The 21,041-nt window shown below is 37.6% G+C and overlaps 1 protein-coding gene across 1 annotated transcript in view; it reads right to left on the bottom strand.

The window, feature by feature from the left end:
• ATRNL1 (attractin like 1) overlaps positions 1-21,041 on the bottom strand; it is a gene marked incomplete at its 5' end in the record, with an annotated part of 743,525 nt that overhangs the window by 103,209 nt on the left and 619,275 nt on the right. Inside the window, one exon of the mRNA XM_029920431.1 lies at positions 4,347-4,461. Within this exon, the coding sequence (XP_029776291.1) occupies positions 4,347-4,461 (115 nt within the window). The remainder of the gene's footprint in view (positions 1-4,346; positions 4,462-21,041) is intronic.

The following is a 21,041-nucleotide window of genomic DNA, read 5'->3' as shown; positions in this document are numbered from 1 at the left end:
GTGAGGCTGCATCCCACCAACTATGAGATCATGACCTGAGCAAAAAATCAAGAGTTGGACACTTAACTGACCGAGTCACCCAGGGGCCCTGGCCTACCTCTTTTTCATTCAGTTAAACCAAGGTCTCCTTTTGTCACCATTATCCACGGAGCTGTGAGTTGACTGTCATTTTAAACATTATACAAGATTTCTAGATTTTTCAAAATAATCTGGTCATTCTGCCAAAACTTCTAAGCCCAAAGAAAAAAAATCAAAACCTTAGACTTTGCACTGTATTCTTTTTGGTAATGTTAGACTCAATCAAAGATGAGGCAAGTTCAGGGCAATATTCTACTCTGAGTTGAAGCACATAGCTCCTTTTTGGCAGTGGACATCTTGGCCCCCGGCATTTTTAATCCAGTGAGAAGAGTTAATCGGCTTCTTTTTAGTGAGAATCCATAAGCAATGAAATCCATAATCTTCCATTCACAAAGTGAGAGCAATCATCATCATTTTCAATTTATGCTTTTGAAGGGCTCTATTTATTTTATCCACATTTCATCTTAATGTGACTCCAAAATGTTTGGGGACCTTGCTGTGTCCAAGGTGACTGGAGTCATGCTTGGTTGTTTCGTGTCATGTATCATTTACCTGATGTGCCCCGTTTTCATGAAGATGTCAGTCTTTTAACCTTTCTGAGGTCAGTAGAGAAAGTTGCTCTATACTGTGCAAATGTCAATAGCAGAAATCTCCCATGAACTTAAAGAGTGTGGCATGGTTGGCAGTAGTTTCTCACCAAAAAAAATATAGTAATGAAGCAGCAGGTTTACTGTGTGGGTGAGCTGGGAACATAATTAGTCCAGCTCCAGGAATGCCAAAAAGGCTATTTAATATCTTTTGCTTTTACTCTTCTAAGCCACCTAGAGGGAGAATTGTTCACACACACCTAAATTCATTACATTAAAGAAAAATTTAGTGCATGGGGTAAGCTGAAGGATGAATCTGCAGTTTTTCTTTTGACCTCTGTTAAGGTGAAAGCCGTGGAAAGGACTTTACACATTTTAGACACTTTTTACTTGCTAAGAATTACTGACACACTTTCTGGTGGAAAGAGAATAAAGTCCAAAGATAATGCCATATATTAAAAAAATTTTTACTAGTCCCTACTTTAAAAAGATGGCTAAAACCCTAGCACCTGTGTGTTTCTGAGTCCTTTATTTGTCAGTACTGAAGTTCAGTTTCAGGGGAAAAAACCACCTTCTTCTAGGATCCTTCTACCATTTCCTTATCCCCAAACTTATCCTTGTCTTGAGGGCCTTTATTCACGGTAATGAAAAATGCATCATGAAAAGCGTCACTCAACATTTCAAAAGCTACATTTCAAAAAGGGGCTGGTGAAAAATTCTGAGACTGTGCTAAGTATTGCAAGAGAATTTATAATCTAATAAGTAATACTAACTAGTCACTGAATAGATTTGCTAATATTTGGAGATAAAAATAACCCAGTAGGCAAGCGAAGGCTCCTGGCACCCCGTCCTCCACGGAGTGGGGATGGGGGTCAGGAGTCTGTCCAGAAAAAGCTCCTCCTCTATCCCTATTCTTGCCAAAGGTATGTATGAACTGCTTTCTATGTGTGTAGCACTGTGACCAACAGGGGCACATAGATGGACTTCCTGCAAAGATATGAAATAAACCAAACTCTCAGAACCAAGTCAACATTCCCTTTACAAGAACCAATATGGTTCCCAAATAATCATTGGAACGCACATCTTTTCAAATATTGGATTATATACCATGTTGCATTTTAGTTGGCTCTGTACAAACCAAGTTTCTTGATGAAGAGTGAAAAAAATAAATCATTTTTAGTTTGTATATTGGTATCAGTATTTGCTTTGTTAGAGAAAACTGAGATTTGAACATTAGAAAACTCTCTACAAACACTGACTGGTTTTTTTGTTCTTTTTGGGGGGGTGGTTTGTTCGTTTGGTTGGTTGGTTACAGTGAAGTCAAGAATTTTTATTTTATTGTTTCCCAACATCTTAGTATAAAAACTTTCAAATCTACAGCAAAGTGGAAAGAAAGAATTTTAACACCAGTATTCCCACCACCTGGATTCTGCCGTTCACATGTACTTTCCCTGCTTTGTAATGTATTTGTCCATCTACCCATCCTCCTACCCATTCATCAATACCCTCTTTTGGATGCATTTCAAAGTAGACTGCAGACAGCAGAGAATACTGTATTTTGAAGTAGACTCAGTATTTCTACTCCCATAAAAGTAGTGGAAAACATTTGTTAGCTTTTTAAAATAAAAAGTTCATCCTGAATTATGAACAGAGATATTCAACATAGTTCAATCTACAGGCTCTGTAAAAAGTATGGTAAGTAAACTCAAGGTTTTGTCTTCCAGTGTCAACTCTACAGACATTTTTAGTACTCCCCTAAATGTTGGGCTTTGTGAAGACATGGGCTATGGATTATAGAGAGGTAAGTTCTCTGCTACAGATCATCTGGGAAAATTGCCTGGAAGGTTAGCAATAAGTATTTTTTTTTGTTCTTTAGCTTTATACTCTAATAGTTTCCTGATTATTCCTTGAATGTAGAAATACAGAGATTTCTATGCCTCAACTCCCTCATTTACAAAATGAGTTTTATACCTATTGCACTGGCTTGTCCTGAGGATCAACTGTGAAAAATAAGAAAACACTCTGTAAAGAGTAAAGCACGATGCACATCAAAGATAGCATTAACGTTAGTAATCATAGTGGATCTGTAACCGAACACAGCTGAGGTAATGGTCCACGCAGCTACCTGGTTCTTTCAAATCATTCAAAAAGGTTTCAAAGGTTAAAAGGACAGAGTATTGGCAGTTGCCTTCACTCTGCCCATCAGTACGTCATCTTGTCCAGGATTTAGAAGAACCTTGGGTATGTCGCACGGACTTGTTTTCATTAGTGAAGTGTTTGTTTTGGAAATTGTCCCAGCCTTAAAACAATGCTTCCATTAGCTGGGCACAGCACCTATAATTATCCATCTTATCTGACCAGTGCCAAACTATTCTTACTGCATCCCATTTACATTTACCATGGCGGGTCTGAAAGACGAGCAAGACATTCACTTCGGGTATGTGAAAGTACAGAGAATGCTTACTTCTTTCAATAAACATTTATAAATAAGCTTTGGGTAGAAATTCCTGTAACAAGATATCATCAGATACCATAAATGACAATTCTAAAGGTGATGGAAACCTTCTGTCCCCATTTGGAAAAACTCGGTTACATGAGTATCCTAAGTTTACAAGGTATACATAAAGCAGTATAGCTTCCATTTTTGTGTCAGGGTGGATACAAATCAAGAAAGGAGCAAGGTCAAAGCTAGCTAGGGAACCAAGAAAAGATTAAATAAGCAGGGAGGGGAGTTCAGCATCAATTACTGTTACTGAGACCTTGCCAGATCTCTGGCACTTTATACTTAATGGGAATTGAAAAGAAAGACAGATTTGAAATCACCCTTACCCTCAAAAGGCATCCATTTCCTAAATGTTGGATAGAGCAAATGATTGAGAGACTGAAATACTTCACATTGTGAGTGAATGAAACAAAATACAGAAAAAGAGAGAATTAGCATGGTTATTTAATCACAAGTTATACTCAACATGCTGCATGTTTACAATATGGTCAAGGTCACAGCGATGAGAAGTCCTTCAAGAGGACACGTACGGTTCCCCCTACTTTCAATATATCCTTTTCATGTAAGAAAAGGAGATTCAGAAGCCAAGGCCGACAGGACCATCGAAAGGGGAGCGCCCCCTGGCCCATGAGCTCCAGCTGTCTGCTGCGGATAACAAGAACATATATGGAACATACCTAGATGGTGACATCAAGCTGTCACCCTCTGAGACTGTTACACATTCCAAACATACAAGTACATTCCTTAATTTGAGTCCATATTTATGAAGCAAATTTCTAATCATATTTATAATTTTGTATCCTATGTGACACACATCCTGGGAAAAAAGAAGGTGCCCTAAAGTCAAAAACTTGTTGGCTGGGCTAGTGAGATTTCTTACCATAGTTGCAACAACAAATTGGGGTGTGTGTGTGACCATGCATATGCATGTGTGCATGTATATTATACACAAAACACACACACATTTAACATGTATTTTTAAGAGAAATACTGGCGAGTCATAATTCATAGCAATGCAGATTTCCAGATTTTTTGCAAAGAGTCTGTATTCTAATAAATTCTGCCATGCTTTAAATTAGAACCATGTAAATATCCTCGCTGTGCCGTGTGGTAGTTTGGTGCCTTCTGTTTAGTCTACGTGTTTTGCTCAGTGGCTGATGGCCCCACATTCATCTTACCTGACTGTCCGGGAGGAGGGGCACCGGAGGACCCTCGCGGTAGGCAAAGAAACACAGTCAGAACAGCAGCCCTGTTCCCAGCACATGGCTCGATGGCTATTGGCTTAGGTGCCCCCTGAAAAAGAAAACAGAATTTTAAATTTGCATAATCGACAGGACACAGCTGTTTTATGTTTCTCCCACCTACATTTCAGATTTTTAAATGGTACATTCCTAGTGGATGGGGACATACAATGTCTCATTTATTAAAAAGGTTTTTTTTTTAACATTTATTTATTTTTGAGAGACAGAGAGAGATCATGAGAGGGGAGGGGCAGAGAGAGAGGGAGACACAGAATCGGAAGCAGGCTCCAGGCTCTGAGCTGACAGCACAGAGCCCGTCGCGGGGCTCGAACCCACAAACTGAGATCACGACCTGAGCTGAAGTCGGACGCTTAACCGACTGAGCCCCCCAGGTGCCCCACAATGTCTCATTTTTTAACAGTTCAACTGAATATTTTTATCATAGTAATACCTAGTGTTTTTGTAGTAGTGGTCATTAATAGGTAGAGGGTAGGTTTTTCTTGGAGGGGTTAAATATTGGTGTATATTTTTGAAAAGTACTCTTCTATTTTTCGCTTGTTATTTTTATTTATTTATTTTTGAGAGAGAGAGAGAGAGAGAGAGAGAGAGAGAGAGAGAGAGAGAGAGATGGAGAGTGTGTGCATGAGCAGGGGAGGGGCGGGGAAGTGAGAGAGAGAGAGAGAGAGAGAGAGAGAGAGAGAGGGAGAGAGAGAGAAAGAGAGAGAGAGAGGCAGGGAATCTTAAGCAGGCTCCACGCCCAGTACCAAGCCCGACTCAGGGCTCCACCTCCCAACAGTGAGATCATGACCTGAACTGAAATCAGGAGTCAAATGCTAAACTGACTGAACCACATAGGCTCCCCTGTTTTTTTTTCTTTAATAGACTTTATTTTTTAGAGCAGTTCTAGGTTCATAGTAACAATGAGAGGAAGATATAAGATTTCCCATGTACACCTTGCCCTAACATAAGCATAGCCTCCCCCATCACCAACAGCCCCCAGTGGAGGGGTATATTTGCTGCAATTGATGAACCTATATTGACCCATCAACCTCACAAGGGATCTATAGTTTATATTAGGGTTCACTATTGGGTTAGACCAGTCCATAAGTCTGAAATGTATCCACCATTATGGTATCATACAGAGGATATTCACTGCCTAAGAATTCTCTGTATTCCATGTATTCATCCCTTCCTCTCTACCCCAAACCATGGAAACCACTGATCTTTCTACTGGCCCCATAGTTTTGCCTCTCCCAGAATATCATATAGTTCGAATCATATAGAACTTAGCCTTTTCAGGTTGACTTCTTTCACTTAGTAATATGCATTTAAGGTTCTTCCATGTATTTTCACACCTCGATACCTCCTACCTTTTTAGTGTCAAATAAAATTCCATCATCTGGATATACTACAGTTTATTTACTCATTCACCATCTGAAGGACATCTTGGCTACTTCCAAATTCCCATAAATAAAAATAAGGCTACAGTAAACACGCATGTGGAGGCTTTTGTGCAAACATAAGTTTTTTATCTCCACTGGGTAAATATCAAGGAGTGTGACTGCTGGATCATCTAACAGGAGCATCATTATTCGTTATTTAAGAAACCATCAACTGTTTTCCAAAGTGGCCGTACCATTTTGTATTAGCATCAACAGTGAAGAAGAGCTCCTCTTGCTCTATATTTTCACCAGCATTTGGTGGTGTCAGAGTTCTGGATTTTGGGTATTCTAATGAGTGTTGCTTTAATTTGTATTTCTTCTAATAATATATGATATGAAACATCTTTTCATATTCTCATTTGCTATTTCATATATCCCCTTTGGTGAGGTATCGGATAAGGTTTCTGGCCCATTTTTAATTGGGTTATTTGTTTCTTATTATTGAATTTTAAGAGTTCTTTATATACTATAGAAATAGTCCTTTATCGAATGTCTCTTTTGCAAATATTTTCTCCCAGTGTGTGGTTTGTCTTCCCATTCTCTTGATATTATCTTCTGAAGAGCATACGTTGTTTACTTTGATGAATTCAAGCTTAGTATTATCTCCTTCACAGATCGTGCTTTTGATGTTGTATCCAAAAAGTCATCGTCAAATCCCAAGTCATCCAGGTTTTCTTCTATGTTATCGCCTAGGACTTTTATAGGTTTGCAATTTACATTTAGGTCTATGACCCATTTGCAGTTAATTTTTGTGAAGGGTGTAAGGTATGTGTCAAGGGTCAAGGGTTTTTGTTTGTTTATTTGTTTGTTTTCTTGCATGTGGATGTCCAGTTGTACTAGAATCATTTGTTTAAAAGACTATCTTGGCTTCACTGCATTTCCTTTCCTCCTTTGAAAAGATCAATTGACTATATTTATGTGGGTCTATTTCTGGATTCTCTTCTATTCCATTTTTCACCAATACTACACTGTTCTGATTGCTGTAGGTTTAGAGTAAGTCTTGATGTTAGATAGTGTCAGTCTTCTAACTTCAATATTGTGTTGGTTATTCTGGGTCTTTTCCTTCTCCATAAAAAATTCAGAGTCATTTTGCAGATATTCACAAGATAAACTGCTGGCATTTTGATTGGAATTGTTTTGAATCTATAGATCAGTTTGGGAAGAACTGCCATCTTGACAATATTGATTATTCATATCCATGAACACAGAATATCTTTAATTTTATTTAGTTTTTTTTATTATTATTTTGTTCATTAGAGTTCTGTAGTTTTTCTCATGCAGATATTGTATATATTTTCTAAGATTTATACCTAAGTATTTCATTTTGAGGGACACTAGTATAAACGCTACTGTTCTTTAATTTCAAATTTTATGTGTTCATTGCTGGTAATGTAGGAAAGGAATTGCCTTATATATTAACCTTGTATTTTGCAACCTTGCTATAATTGCTTATCATTCTAGGAGCATTTTTGTTGATTCTTTTGGATTTTCTACATAGATAATCATGTCATACATGAATAAAGACAGTTTCATTTTTTTCTTCTCCATATGGATACCTTTAATTACCTTTTCTTATCATATTGCTTTAGCTACAGCTTCCAGTACAATGTTGAAAAGGAGTGGTTAGTGGGAATGCTTCGAGTTTCTCATCATTAAGCATGATGTTAGATGTAGGTTTTTTGCAGATATTCTTCATCAAGTTGAGGAAGTTCCCCCCCATTCTTAGTTTACTGAGTGTTTATACAGTTTTTATAGTTATGGTAGGCTAAATACTTGATTATTTCCCCTTATTTATCAATGTTCAAAATAATTACTTGTTAGCATTCTCCAAACATGACAATTTATATTATCATTATAAATTTATAACTTTTAACATTTCTGATGTGTTCAGTTGATAGCAGTTAAAATTTTGCTATTATTAGTTTTGTTAATTGTGCAAATGGTACTGTCTTTGAACAATGAGAATGTCTTCCAATTGGTTCCTGATTTCTTCTGACATTACCACAAATGCCTTTGATAGCTTCCCTGTCTTCTGCCTGTCCCAGACCTGCAATCAGACATTTCTCTAAGGAACCTTGCTGGGAAATGGTATTAATTCAGACACAAGAGTTCTTTATTACTACTGGTTTGGTCATTGTTCTAGGAAGCATTGGGCAATAGAGCTCAGTGTCATAAACTGGATTCCCAAAGAAGCAGACTCTCTGGGAGACAGAGTTAAGAAGCAGAAGTTCTCACAGTTGGGGGAAAATGTGGAAGGAAAAAGGAAGGAAGCCTCATTAGACAAAGGAGGAGGAGCTAGAATCTTTCAACAATCAAGTTGGGCCAAATCCACCAGGCCTTTACACTCCCACTCCCTCAAAGATCAGTTCCTACATATCGTTGCCCATGGGATCATGACCTTGGACAAGGTGGTTCTCTGTTATGATAATCCCCAAAGGGACTTACAGCTGAAGACATCCAACAGCATCCCCAGAAGCTGGGTATCATGTCTTAATTGAAAGTGGATTTGTGTAAAATATCAATGTGCCTTCCACACTCAGAGTTTTTTTTAAAGAGGAAAAATATATCATGAATTTATAGTTGATATTGTCAATTCAAATTTAATCTGTTTTATTTAACTTCTTTGAGTTTTTGTATGTCTTTTCTTTTACATTGAAAATCTTGATAACGATATTGGTAATTACTTTTATGCTATAATACAATTTAAATATAAGATTATATCTTACATCTGACAATATGATTAATTAAAATTAATTGCTCTGTAGATTTTATTTTATTTTTTTGTCTTAAGGGTATATATCCCATATCTCACTAAGGACATATAGTCTAATACTGCATGTTCAAAATCACTTGAAATAGGCCCTCTCTGTGTGGTTTTGCCACTGATTCCATCCCAATTTAGGTAAGGTTATGAGTTCAGAAGTTGAATTTTGTGGGATTGTTCCCCTTTCCATTTTTATTTAATATTGCTTTATACTTTTAAGACATTGATAGAGTTCCAGCTCAGATCTGGAAAATAAAGGACACTTAGAGAGGTCTCCTATGTGCTCTCATTCCCTTTTCAGCCAGTGAGTTTTTGTGTGGATGTAAGTTCTCAATCCTTGGAGTGTATATCAATGAGTGTGACTGTTGGATTGTATGGTGCCATGTTTCATTTTAACACTGAATCCTGGCACAGAAGAAATGCGCGGCAGGCCTACATTTGAATAAATAAATGCACTTCACTCTATCTAATGGGTAGTCTGTGAGCCACCAAGTTATGCAAGTTTTGCAGCTTTCTCACAATCGTTTCTTGTCACCAATGATGTACTACACCACAGTTTATCTAATTAAATTATTACAATCCAAAATATTTTGTTGGCATGTCTTTAATATCACTTTAGTAAAATATGTATGTCCTAATCACCAACTAGTGCACTTGTATAAATAATATAACCTTAAAAATAGAGTAAACAAATATATGATAATGATTATAGTCATAATATTTAGTATTGTATTAAGTAGTTAGTATGGATTAAGTATTCAAAATTCTTTATACATATTAACTTATTTAAATCTTACAACAACTCCGTAAGATGAGAACACTGAAGCAAGTTAAACTTGGTCAAGTGCACAGAACTAGGAAGTAGCAGGGCTGAGATCGATACTCAGGCAGGCTGCCTCCTGAGTCCATCCTTTTAAACACACCGTGTAGCTTATCATGTGTGCACAAGTACAAAGACGTACCCACACACGTGTACATAAACACACATGCAAGCACACAGGTGTGTGAACACACACACTCCATGCACATACACGTGGACACAAACACGCACAAGGGATTTGGGTTTAAATACAGTGTCACCTTTGAAACAGTGCGTATACTATTTTAGCATAGCAAAGGCGATTTGGGCCATTTCACTGAAAAAACTACAGATGAGACACGGCTGACGTGTCCAAGCAACATCGATGCACAGAGGCAAAATCAGATAGAAGAAAAAGTACCACTGGTTTAATTATTAGAAAAAATGTTTAGTTTAGTTTTTTTTGTTGATCATATTTGAAATTTTCAGAAGAATTACAGACATACAGTGACTCACCAAGAATATTTTAGAATACTGCCGTTTTTGGAAAGTTTAATGAGGCATTAAAGATAAAATATGTCCCCTTTCATGTAAAACTTAGACTGAAATTTCTGATGACAACAGTTTTATGTGGTTATAAAGGATTTCTCCTTTATAGCAACATAAATCTCATGGTTTAAAATTATCCTCATACAGAAACATTTTGGGAGTTTTCAATATAAAGGTGAAAGCAGCCATGATGGAAGAAGTAAAGGGCATAAAACTCTTCCAAGAATATGCTGTAAGCCATGTTGCAATACTTGTATCAAGTTGCATGATCTTCAGTTTTTCAGTTTAAAGCTTACATTTAATTTAACAGACTTATTTTTGAAAATGTTAAGTCAAAATCAGCATAAGTACATAGATATTCTCCAATGATGTAAATATTTAGAGAATAGGCTTGTCATATTCCAAGGCTAACAGAAAAATACTATGAATGTTTTGAGCCATATTTCCAGGCTTCTGAAATTTATTCTAATTTAATAAATGCAAAGTATATGTAAAGGTCAATTGGTTAAAATATACTAAGAGAAAATAAAATGAATTCAGGTTTAAATAATGGGGATAGATCAGAAATATTAAAATCCCCTTTAACATACCTGCTTAATATACCTAAGAAATAATTTATCCTTCCTACCATCAGGCAAGGTTTTCTTTTTTGTTTTGTTTTGGAGGCCTCAATGCAATAATTGGAACTATTCAAAATATCCATATTTATGTTAAAATATTTGGTTACGAATATTAGAAGAAAATAATTTTATGATTACAACAAAATAAAACAACAACAACAACAAAGTTGAGAACCAGTGGTTCTTGGTTTAGGGGATTTAGAAAAACAAGACACAATTTGACAGCACATTGATTGTGTTGTCAAGCTACCTTTCTGCTGTTTTCAATACTGGAAGCAAAAATTTTAAACATCAAATGCTAATGTCAAAAGCACCAACTGAGAGAAAAATTAGTAAAAAATAAATTTCAGGTGGAAAATAGCTTAATTATTTAATGTCAGAGACTCAGCAATAAATAGCACAGTAAAATATGACCACGGGAAAGGAATTCTGCTTGTTAAAAGGTTGTGTAAAAGTGTCCTTATAATAATTCCTCACTCTTAATTCTACTGCTATTGTACACAAAACAGTCAGAAATTTCTTTATATTGATAAACTACATGAAAAGAACTGAGTGGCTTAGTCAGTTAAGCGTCCGATTTCGGCTCAGGTCATGATCTTGAGGTTCGTGGGTTCGTGGGTTTGAGCCCTGCATCAGGTTCTGTGCTGACAGCTCAGAGCCTGGAGCCTGTTTCAGATTTGTGTCTCCCTCTCTCTCTGCCCCTCCCTTGTTCACACTCTGTCTCTCTGTCTTAAAAAAACACATAAACATTAAAAAAGAAAAAGGAAAGAGCTTATAATTCTATTTTAAAATCAAATTGGCTTACAACTTTTTCTATTTTGGCTACAAAATTTTCATAAAAGGATGTTAGCAAAAATATTAATTATTCATTATGTTAAAAATATTAGTGATTAGCACAGCTAGTGATGCACACACGTCTTTGACAGTTCTGGCAAGAAGTCACATATCTCCAAAGAATTTGTGGCAAACCTCACTCTCAATATAGAATTTTAAAGGAAAAAACCCCCACCTTATAACACTTGAAATTTGCAAGAGAAATTAGCAAAATACCAAAATGATATTTCTGATACCTTGAGGTTTGCCAGTTGTTTAGCGATAGATACATAGCCATGAATCAAAATCATTTCACAATGACATAACATGTTTACTGAACTGTGCAATTTATTATGCATTTTCCATGCTGCCTTTGAAGGAGATATGGCATGGATTTGTTTGCCCAGAGCACTCAGACACTGTGATTTACTTCCAGACATTTTCATATTTGTTGTTCCAGCAAGAAGCTGGTGTAAGACCATGCCAGAAAATATCATTGACAGTTATCCAATTAGCAATCCTTGTTTATTAAGGACACAGCACTTTTAGAGTGCAAAAGACTTGTCTTATTCACTCTAGTGTTTTTGAAACTATTGTACTCATATTTTCACGTTCTTGTTTTTGGAGGCAACAATTCTGTTATCTCTTCCCATTTTTCAGCTATCGAAAACAAGCGAGTTACCAGAGAAGCTTCTAGAATCCTAAGTATTTTCAAGATGATAGTTCTTGAAATTCACAATGACAGAAATGTTCAGAAAGTGAAGCCACTACATGGACCCAGGAAATAGCAGGGCAACTGCTGCTCCAAGAATCACTAAATGTTTCGAAGATACCAATGGGCAAAATGGGCTATTTACTCGCTCCTTCCTCCATTGGCCCTCTTAAAAAGGGAGTAAATGAGTGAGTGATTCACTTCTAGACATCACACTAAAGCCACATCACTAGAAGCCCTAACCCCAGGAGCAGAGGATTTAACAGAATTATTTGATGTCCTGGACTAGTCTTTGCAATTTGAGCAGGGTTTAGTCTAATATTCTAGGCCTCAAAAGATTTAAAAAAAAAAAAAAAGATGTTATTTCCTTTCTCAGGGACATTCACTAGTTTCAAAGTAAGGTTGCAAACTCAAAATCCTTCAAGGCCCAGGTGAGTAATTTAATAACAGCTAAGAGTTAAGTGCTTATAATATGCTTTGTGTGAGGCTACATGCTTCCATGAGTTTAATCCTACCCCTTGAGACAGGGGACTATCCCCGTTCGAAATTATGAAACTGCAGCTCTAAGAGTGTAAGGAACATAACAAAGTTTGTAGACCTAAAAGATGACAAAACCATGATTTGGAACAAAGTAGCCTATCCTCTGAGCATGTATGCCTAACCACTATGCATAATGCCTAAAATAGGTAAGAAGACCGTTTAAACTTCTAGAATAAGAAAATGAGAAGTGGTGGGTATTATACTGAACTGGCAAGTATAATAAAGACACTGAGTCTCAAAATTGTTGCTGTCAAAAGAACACATCTATGGGTCAAAATGGTCTGATGACTTGGCACTCTGTGATCTCTGTAACATGGAGTCCAAAATGGCACTTTGGGATTGCTACAATCTTGTGTCTACCCGCTCATCAAACATTCCTCAACAACTGTGCCCAGTTTCTAGAATCTGTACCTTATTCTCTCATAATATCCCTATTGTCTAGGAAATCCTACATGCCTTTAAGTTTTCTGAAATTATTCATCCCTTCAAGCCAACTCATCCATGAATCTTTCTTTGATCTGAGATACCGAGTCCCTCTGCCGTGAGTTCTTTAACGGTACCTTACAAGGCCCTCTTCCTTTTCCACCTTGAATGACACTTGCAGAAATACCCTGTCATCCCACTGGGACAATCTGTTTGAGGACAAGCCCAGGTTCTTAGTCATCTCTACTGCCTCTGTAGTCACTTTCTCTCTTCGAAATACCGAAGCATGGTGCTTGTGCCACCTTTGGGGACTTATGTCTCCCAATCTTTTACTCTTTTATTGATGTATATATTGTATGTCTAAGTTCCTATTCCACCAAACCAAGTATCATCTTGGATACCTCTCTGCCTTACCTATACTATCTATTGGAGTACATGTTCCAGATGGTGAGTAGAATGAATCAAAGAATAAATGAAATTGCAACATGGTAGCCATGACTCAGTTTCTCTAAATTATGGATAATGAAGGGATAATAAAACACTGAAAAATAATATTAGCTAACATCTGTTGAGTACTTACTAAGTTTATAGTGTTGTGCTAAGCATTTTACATGCACTGTTGTGTTATTTTCTATTCTATAAGATGAAGAAATTGAAATTCAGAGAGGTCAGAACATATTCCCAGGGTGACACAGCGAGGGAGGGGTAGATCCAGGATTGAATTTCAGATCTGTCTGATTCTAGTATCTTGGCTTTTAACCACTGTATGATACTGCTAAAAATACAGTCTAAGAAGACAACAAATTTCTCATTCTTTCAGCTTGGCTATTAATAGTAGGAATGAACTTAGGTTATCAGCAATAAAAATTATATGCATATACCTCCTCATTCCTAACCAGGGTTCAGAACAGTTGAGTTCTTGGACCAACTTGGCTACTATGTAAGTGTGTGATGCTGGGCATGTTTTAAGTCAATTTCTTCAACTGAAAAATGAACAAGTAGGTTACATGATTTTTAGGGTCCCTTTAACATGCTGTGACTATGATTTATGGACAATCTCCAGAATGTGTGATGTACCATTATCTAATACTTAGTTTAACTACAGTGAAATTTGAAATTTCCAATCTTTAGTAATATTTTTCTTGTTCAGTTCTTTAAATGACACATCTAATTTTTAAAACACATTATTAGGCCATATGATGAATACATCACATAAGACTAAATGGCCACCATCGCATGCCAAAAAAGCAATTAGAAAATTGAATCAAGGAATTAAGGATTAATGTGGGTATGTTATACCTGTCAGCAGCAATAAGTGTTTTGACAAGGACAAAATAAAGTCTGACAGTATGCACAAATACTGATCTGATATATGAGTGAAATATTAAGAATGCAAACAACTGCACATTAATCACTCTAACATTTCCCTACTAAACCACGTTTAATGCTGTTCTTATCAGAATCCATCTATAAATAAAAATGAATCTTTTCAACAGCATGCACAACTTGGTATTTGCAGTTTAATGAGTGTTTATATTGATATGAAATTTAGTTTTTAGTCACATTAGTAAAATAGAATTAATTTACTCAGCATAGAATTAAGTCAGCCTGGTGGCCTGGCTCACAGCTCATCAAGTACGTTGATTCCATAGGATCAACAAATACCAAGACTCCAGTTCTGGAGGACAGATTCTTTGATTCCATTGTTTACACTTGGGGAAAATCAAAGCGAAAATCATATTCTTTATTTAGTATTTGCTTTGCATGAAATGATAAGGGGGAAAACACATTAACTTGCTTTACTCACTAAGAGAAGAATTCGTATTAATAAAAGAAATTAAGTTGATGGACACTGTCAAAACCAGGGTTAAACTGCATTAGAAGCAAATTCAAAGAGAATAAAGTATCACATGTGGGAATAGGGAAAGGAATAAAACATAATATTCACAGAATCAGTATGCTGCTCTTGAGAATCCAAAGGATTCCAATTGTAAGCTTAATTTTCATACTGTACCAAATATTTTTTTCATGCCTCCATGTTCAATCTCTGTTCAAAATCTCTGACTACACACACACACACACACACACACACACACACACACACACACGTTTATATCCATACTATTATATCTGGTTTAACTGAGTTTTGCTGTTATTTTAATTGTGTGGCACTGATTTGGGGAGTGAAAGGGCTGGTAGTGAGAGCAGTAGTTTTACTATTTTTAAAAATTTTTTTAAAAATAGTTTATTGTCAAATTGGTTTCCATACAACACCCAGTGCTCTTCCCCACAAGTGCCCTCCTCCATCACCACCACCTCTTTTCCCCCCTCTGCCTTCCCCTTCCACCCTCAGATCATTTTCAGTATTCAACAGTCTCTCAAGTTTTGCATCCCTCTCTACTATTTATTTTCAAATAGGTAGTCAGGTCCTAGAAAATGAGGATATTATCTCATTTGGAGATATCACATAATCATGCTTTGCCCTGAGTTAGTCAAGAAATATGAAGGTTAATAGGAAGTGACTTTGAACATACTATCTTTAAAAAGCTGATTCCTGATAGTATCTTTAAAAAGTTGAAATAGATTGTTTATTAAATAACTGCCACAGTTAGAGTTTAACAACCTGAACTTTTTTCCAGTGCAAAAAGCACCCTACCTACTACACTTCATATATTAATTTCAAACTGGGACCATCCCTTTAGACCTCGAAAGGTACTAAGTGTGAGAGACAACTGTGCCTGCCATACCAATGGACTTCCCATCTAGCTTGGTTCAGGCCATTCTATCCACCCAGACTACTTGCCAACATCTACCATTTCTGCAAGATCTGGCTTACAACTGGCTCACAACTGATCTACAAGAAGCTATCCCAGGTCATTCTAAGCCATGTCAAGAACTCCTCACTCTACCCTATCTCAATAATTACAGGTTAATCATTTTTCCTATCATAACCATTGAAGGGAAGTATAATGTAGTGGTTAAGAGGACAACTTTCATCAATCACTAGCTGGTTCAAGGTCCTGCTCTCTCATCCATCTAAGTGTGACCTTGATCAACTCACAACCTGTCTGTGCCTCACGTTTCACATCTGGAAAATGGAGTAACTATACCTTTATGGTGTTGTTATGAGGATTAAAAAAAGACAATAGGGTGGACACTTCGGTGGCCCAGTTGGTTAAGCGTCCTGCTTTGGCTCAGGTCATGATCTCACAGTTAGTGGGTTTGAGCCCCGTGCCGCGCTCTGTGCTGACAGCTAGCTCAGAGCCTGGAGCCTGCTTTGGATTCTGTATCTCCCTCTCTCTCTGACCCTCCCCTGCTTGTGCTGTCTCTCTCTGTCTCTCAAAAATAAATAAAAAAAAAATAAAAAAAAGACAATAGGTTGGAGACAATATATTTTACATCTCTATTAATGGCTTGAAATAGATTTATTAAGAAATTCAGTCTCCAGAAGAGAATTTTATTGATCGCTTATGGGCAGGCGGGGAGGTTTGAATCTGATCTCAACGCCAAACTTCCCATAGGTGTCACATTAACACTGCCACTGAAATTTGCCTATTTTTCCCATGTGTGTTCCCTGCTTTTTTCAAGGTGTCTGATCTGACTGCAAGCAGAACAGACTTTCCCTGGCACCTAAGACTGTGCTGTTCAATAAATATTTCATGGATAAATGGTCTTTGTTTTTTCTCTCCAAATTGTACACAAGGTAAATCTCTAAATTCAGTGGCAAAGGTTACAAACAGAAGCTCAATCTATAGCAGATAGATATAAACCAGCAGGAAAGTTGGAAAATCAAGATCTTGGTATTAACCAACAGGCTGGCCCATTCCCAAACACATTACATCATTCACGCAAAATGTGACCTTGGCCATGCAACTGATAGATCAATTCAATGTAAAATAGATCTCAGGCCCCCTGCTGGCAAGTGGGGGTAGAGTGCTACAAAGGCCCAGTACCTGCCCTGAGGGGCTTCCATCAGAGCCACCAAGGTGTCTGCAACTATGACTAAGAGCTAAACCCAGCTCACAGAGTTAGGCACAGACCCCTGGGGATGCGAGAGGAGGGAGGGGAAAAGCTACCAGCAGTTCTGGGGAAGGATTGCATCCGGCAGAAGATGACTAGGAGTGCATTAGGAGAATAAGGAAGGACGGAGATTTGTGGCAGAAGAAAAACGCGAATGCAGAGGTGTAAAGGCACATACTCATTTTAGAAATTGCTAGTTCACTGTGAATAGAGCCTAGGAAATATTCAGTACGCAGGGATCAGAAGACACCAGATAGGAACACTGCGGTCCTCATCAGCCCCTTAGCACACTTCCTGGCAGGCTCATCATTACCTGCCAAGAAAGGCATGCTTAGATGCTCATAGTGGGTCTCTCTGCAAACTTCATTAACATATGATGCAAATCAACCCAAATGGATACTAGCAAACGTTTCTCCATCAGGAACTCACAGTGCTATTTTATTAAACTACTGGTCAAATCTGTTTTACCAAGTGAACATTAAAGTAAAACATTTATTCCTGAAACTTCAATCATAAAACTAAATCAAGAAGACTGTGAAAGCTAACTGTCAGCAGAAAGAATGAAAGTGCAGACATAGCAATATTCTTAATGAGGAATCAAATGTTAATAGATCCAGCATAATAAATGACTTTCTACTATGATTATTAAACCAATCACAGCCTATTAAAAGTAACAAAAGCATGGACAAAATTCTGAATGAAAGAGCTTATTTGACTTGTTACAAAAACATGTATGTAATTACAATACAGTAAAACCTACCTGGATTTCTTAGACAATGAATCATTCTGGCTGACAGTTTTTCCACAAAGCTGAACATTAACCCTATAAGGACCAAGAGTTTGCTATTTTAGTATATATATTTTTTTAGTAAGTGTGAAATCGCTTAAAATAAATATCCATTTCTCTGCTTTTCACCCAGACTAGAATAGACTAAACATAATTTAACATGGTCCTGATGTTCCACGATCACATTTTGAATAGCAGTTTTCACAATATGCCGAAGATACACAGAGTTGCACATGTATGGATGAATATGTGCATTATGGATAGCTACAGAGCTAGGGATGTCTTTTCCTCTTCTTTTTTTCTTTTTTTCCTAAAAAGTCACCACTGTTAGCTTCCTTTTTTGCTTATTTGCCTCTATATAAGGTAGGTGTTACTGTATTGTAACTACATACATGTTTTTATAAAAAGCTCTTTCATTCAGAATCATGTTCATGCTTTTGTTACTTATAATAGGCTGTGATTGGTTTAGTAAACGTAGTAGAAAGTCATTTATTATGTGGGATCTACCTGTCTGCCAGCAGGTAACACAAGCACTTTTCTGTAAAACTCATCCATGAGGCAAACACTGAAGTGAAAGTCTTAAGAACTCCATGAGTTTTCTCAGAGTTTTCTCACCCTTCCCAGTGTCCTCCACTCCATTCCTATCTGTGGGCCGTGACCAGTCGGTCTTACTCAAAGCACTGACGAATTTCTACATCACCAATCCCAGAGACATCTTCTTGACAGTTTGTAACAATCCTCCTCTGTCCCCTGAAGTTTGTGGGCGGAGTAGCCTTTCTAATTTCAATAATTTTGACAATAATGTTTGGGAATAATCTTAGCATAAAGTCTAGATCTACTCATTAGGCCCAAATGACTTTACTGCTTGTAAAGCCGACTTGGGTTCAAATCTTATGGGATCTTAGGATGATTTAACTTTCCTGTGCCTTGGGTTCTTTATATGGAAAACAGAGTTTATAATACTAATTCTGTGAGGTTACTCTGAGGATTAGAAAGGACAATATATGAATAAGGCAGTTAGCATAGTACCTGGCAAAAAGCAAAATAACAACAGGTGTTTAAATTTTTATATTAGGTCAAATCATTTGCAAGTACAATTTTTTAAGTCAAATCCAACATAATATCAGCGATGTTATCTGTTCCCCCTTAATACCTCCCTTCCCCTAGGTTTTAATTATTCATGGCAGTGTAGTAAGGGAGGTTAATGTGTCCAGATCTTTTCTTATCTTTCCCTCCTGGGCACTTTCAGTCACTCAGACTTAGTTCCAAAGTATGGAACCAGTACTGCAGTGCCTGTACATTAAAGTTGGAACGAAGCTCCAAGTGTGCAGGGAAGATGATAATTGATCAGCGCAAGTGGTAGAAAGTTCAGGGGGGAAAAGCTATGAAAAAGATAAATATTCCACTGAAATCTTTTGGCTTATACAGCAAAGCGGAAACTATCTATGGACAGATAAGTTCCTAAATGCACTTTTATTGCTTAGTGTGGCCTGGGAAGCCTCTTTGTTCACCAGCTCTCTCACCATTATTTGCTAGATTAAAATTTCCTTAATTTTATAATCAAAAGGGCTCAGAGGGGAAAAATGAAAGTGTACAGTATGCAGAGGATGCTTTTAGCAGAACCATGAAATTCTCAGGGTCTCTGGAGATCATGGGACAGGCTTGATGTCCTGCCTGTGACCTGAGGTGTACAGACTCCTCAGATGCCCAAATGACATACATTTGTATCACGTTCCTTACGGCCTTTCCTGCGAATGATTTGCTTGTGTGAACTCAACTACTTCATCAGAGCTTGCTTTAGAAAATGAAGAATGTAGAAGTGAATAAAATATCTCTCCAATCTTTTTTCCCCCAAAGCTCCTTTTTCAGTATGACTAAAAATTAATGGTCAGAGTCTGTGTAATGATCCTTCCTCTGGTTTTACTCATGCTGCTCCCTCTTGGTCCTACTAATTATCTGATTGATTAAACTTTTGAGGAGCCTTCTGTCACTGGGCGTAGCCCACTGCACACATCTGGCTCACTACGTTTTTCTTTACAAAGGACAGCAGGTTAATTAAAAGATTCATAGGACAAATAAAAGTGCCGACAGGGAAGGAAATCCTGTGTATTTCCTCACATGGCCTCTGTACCAGGTGGAATAGTATCCCTTGCCCCCACACCCCCCAATTCATGCCGACCTAAGCACGTGACCATATCTGAGAATAGGGTCTTTGCAGATGTAATTAGTTAAGGAGAAGTCATATGGGAGTAGAGTGGGCATGATGTCCTTATAGAAAGAGAAGGGACCATACAGAGGTGAAAACTCCACGTGGAGACCAGAGGCAGAGATTGGAGCAATGTGGCTACAAGCCAGGAGATGCCAAAGTTTGTCAGGAGCCACCAGAAGCAAGAAGGAATCTTGGAACAGCTTCTCCCTCATGGGTTCTTGATGGAACCAACCCCTGCCCAAACCTTCACTTCAGACTTCTGGTTTCCAGACCACCAGAGGATAGATTTCTGTCATTTTAAGCCACCAAGTTTGTGGTAATTTGTTATGGTGGCGATAGAGCACAAACAGTCTTCCTGGTCACAATCTGACCTCCAACAGACTGTACTGATTGGTTGCCATCGTTTTCTGTTGTTTTGGAAATGATCATGAAGTACAATACTGAAATTGTGACTAATACCAATGCCTCAGGGTACTTGGGGTCATTCAAGCTACTTTTGTTTGAGAAATAAGCCATATATCACATAGCATGGCAGATGTCACTGGGAAAATTCACTTATGGGAATTTTGTGATCATCATAAAATTGATGACATTCGTAAAACTGGAAATATTCATAATAGAACTTAGACTGTAGACATAGTATATGTTGTATGTCAGGTTTCCTAGGAAACCGATTCTGAGACTCCAAGATTAGTGTGCAGGAAGTGCACGGGGAAGTACCTTCAGGAACATCCGTGTGGGGTGATGGAAGTGGAGATATGCAGGGGAGATGTTAATCTGTGATGAGTGGGGTGGTCCGTTAGAGTTGTATCAGACTGAGTCAAGAGGCCAAGACCTCAAACACCACTATGTAGGCTGTCCTCAGGAAGATAGCATAGCATTGGGGGAGGCAGCTTCCTTCTCCAGACGGCCATTTCTGGAGAAGGACCCTCAGCTGTGAGCTGGGAAAGTAAT

Source organism: Suricata suricatta, chromosome 2, assembly GCF_006229205.1.
Source record: "Suricata suricatta isolate VVHF042 chromosome 2, meerkat_22Aug2017_6uvM2_HiC, whole genome shotgun sequence".
Lineage (NCBI taxonomy): Eukaryota > Metazoa > Chordata > Mammalia > Carnivora > Herpestidae > Suricata > Suricata suricatta.
This window is presented reverse-complemented; position numbering and strand designations above follow the sequence as displayed.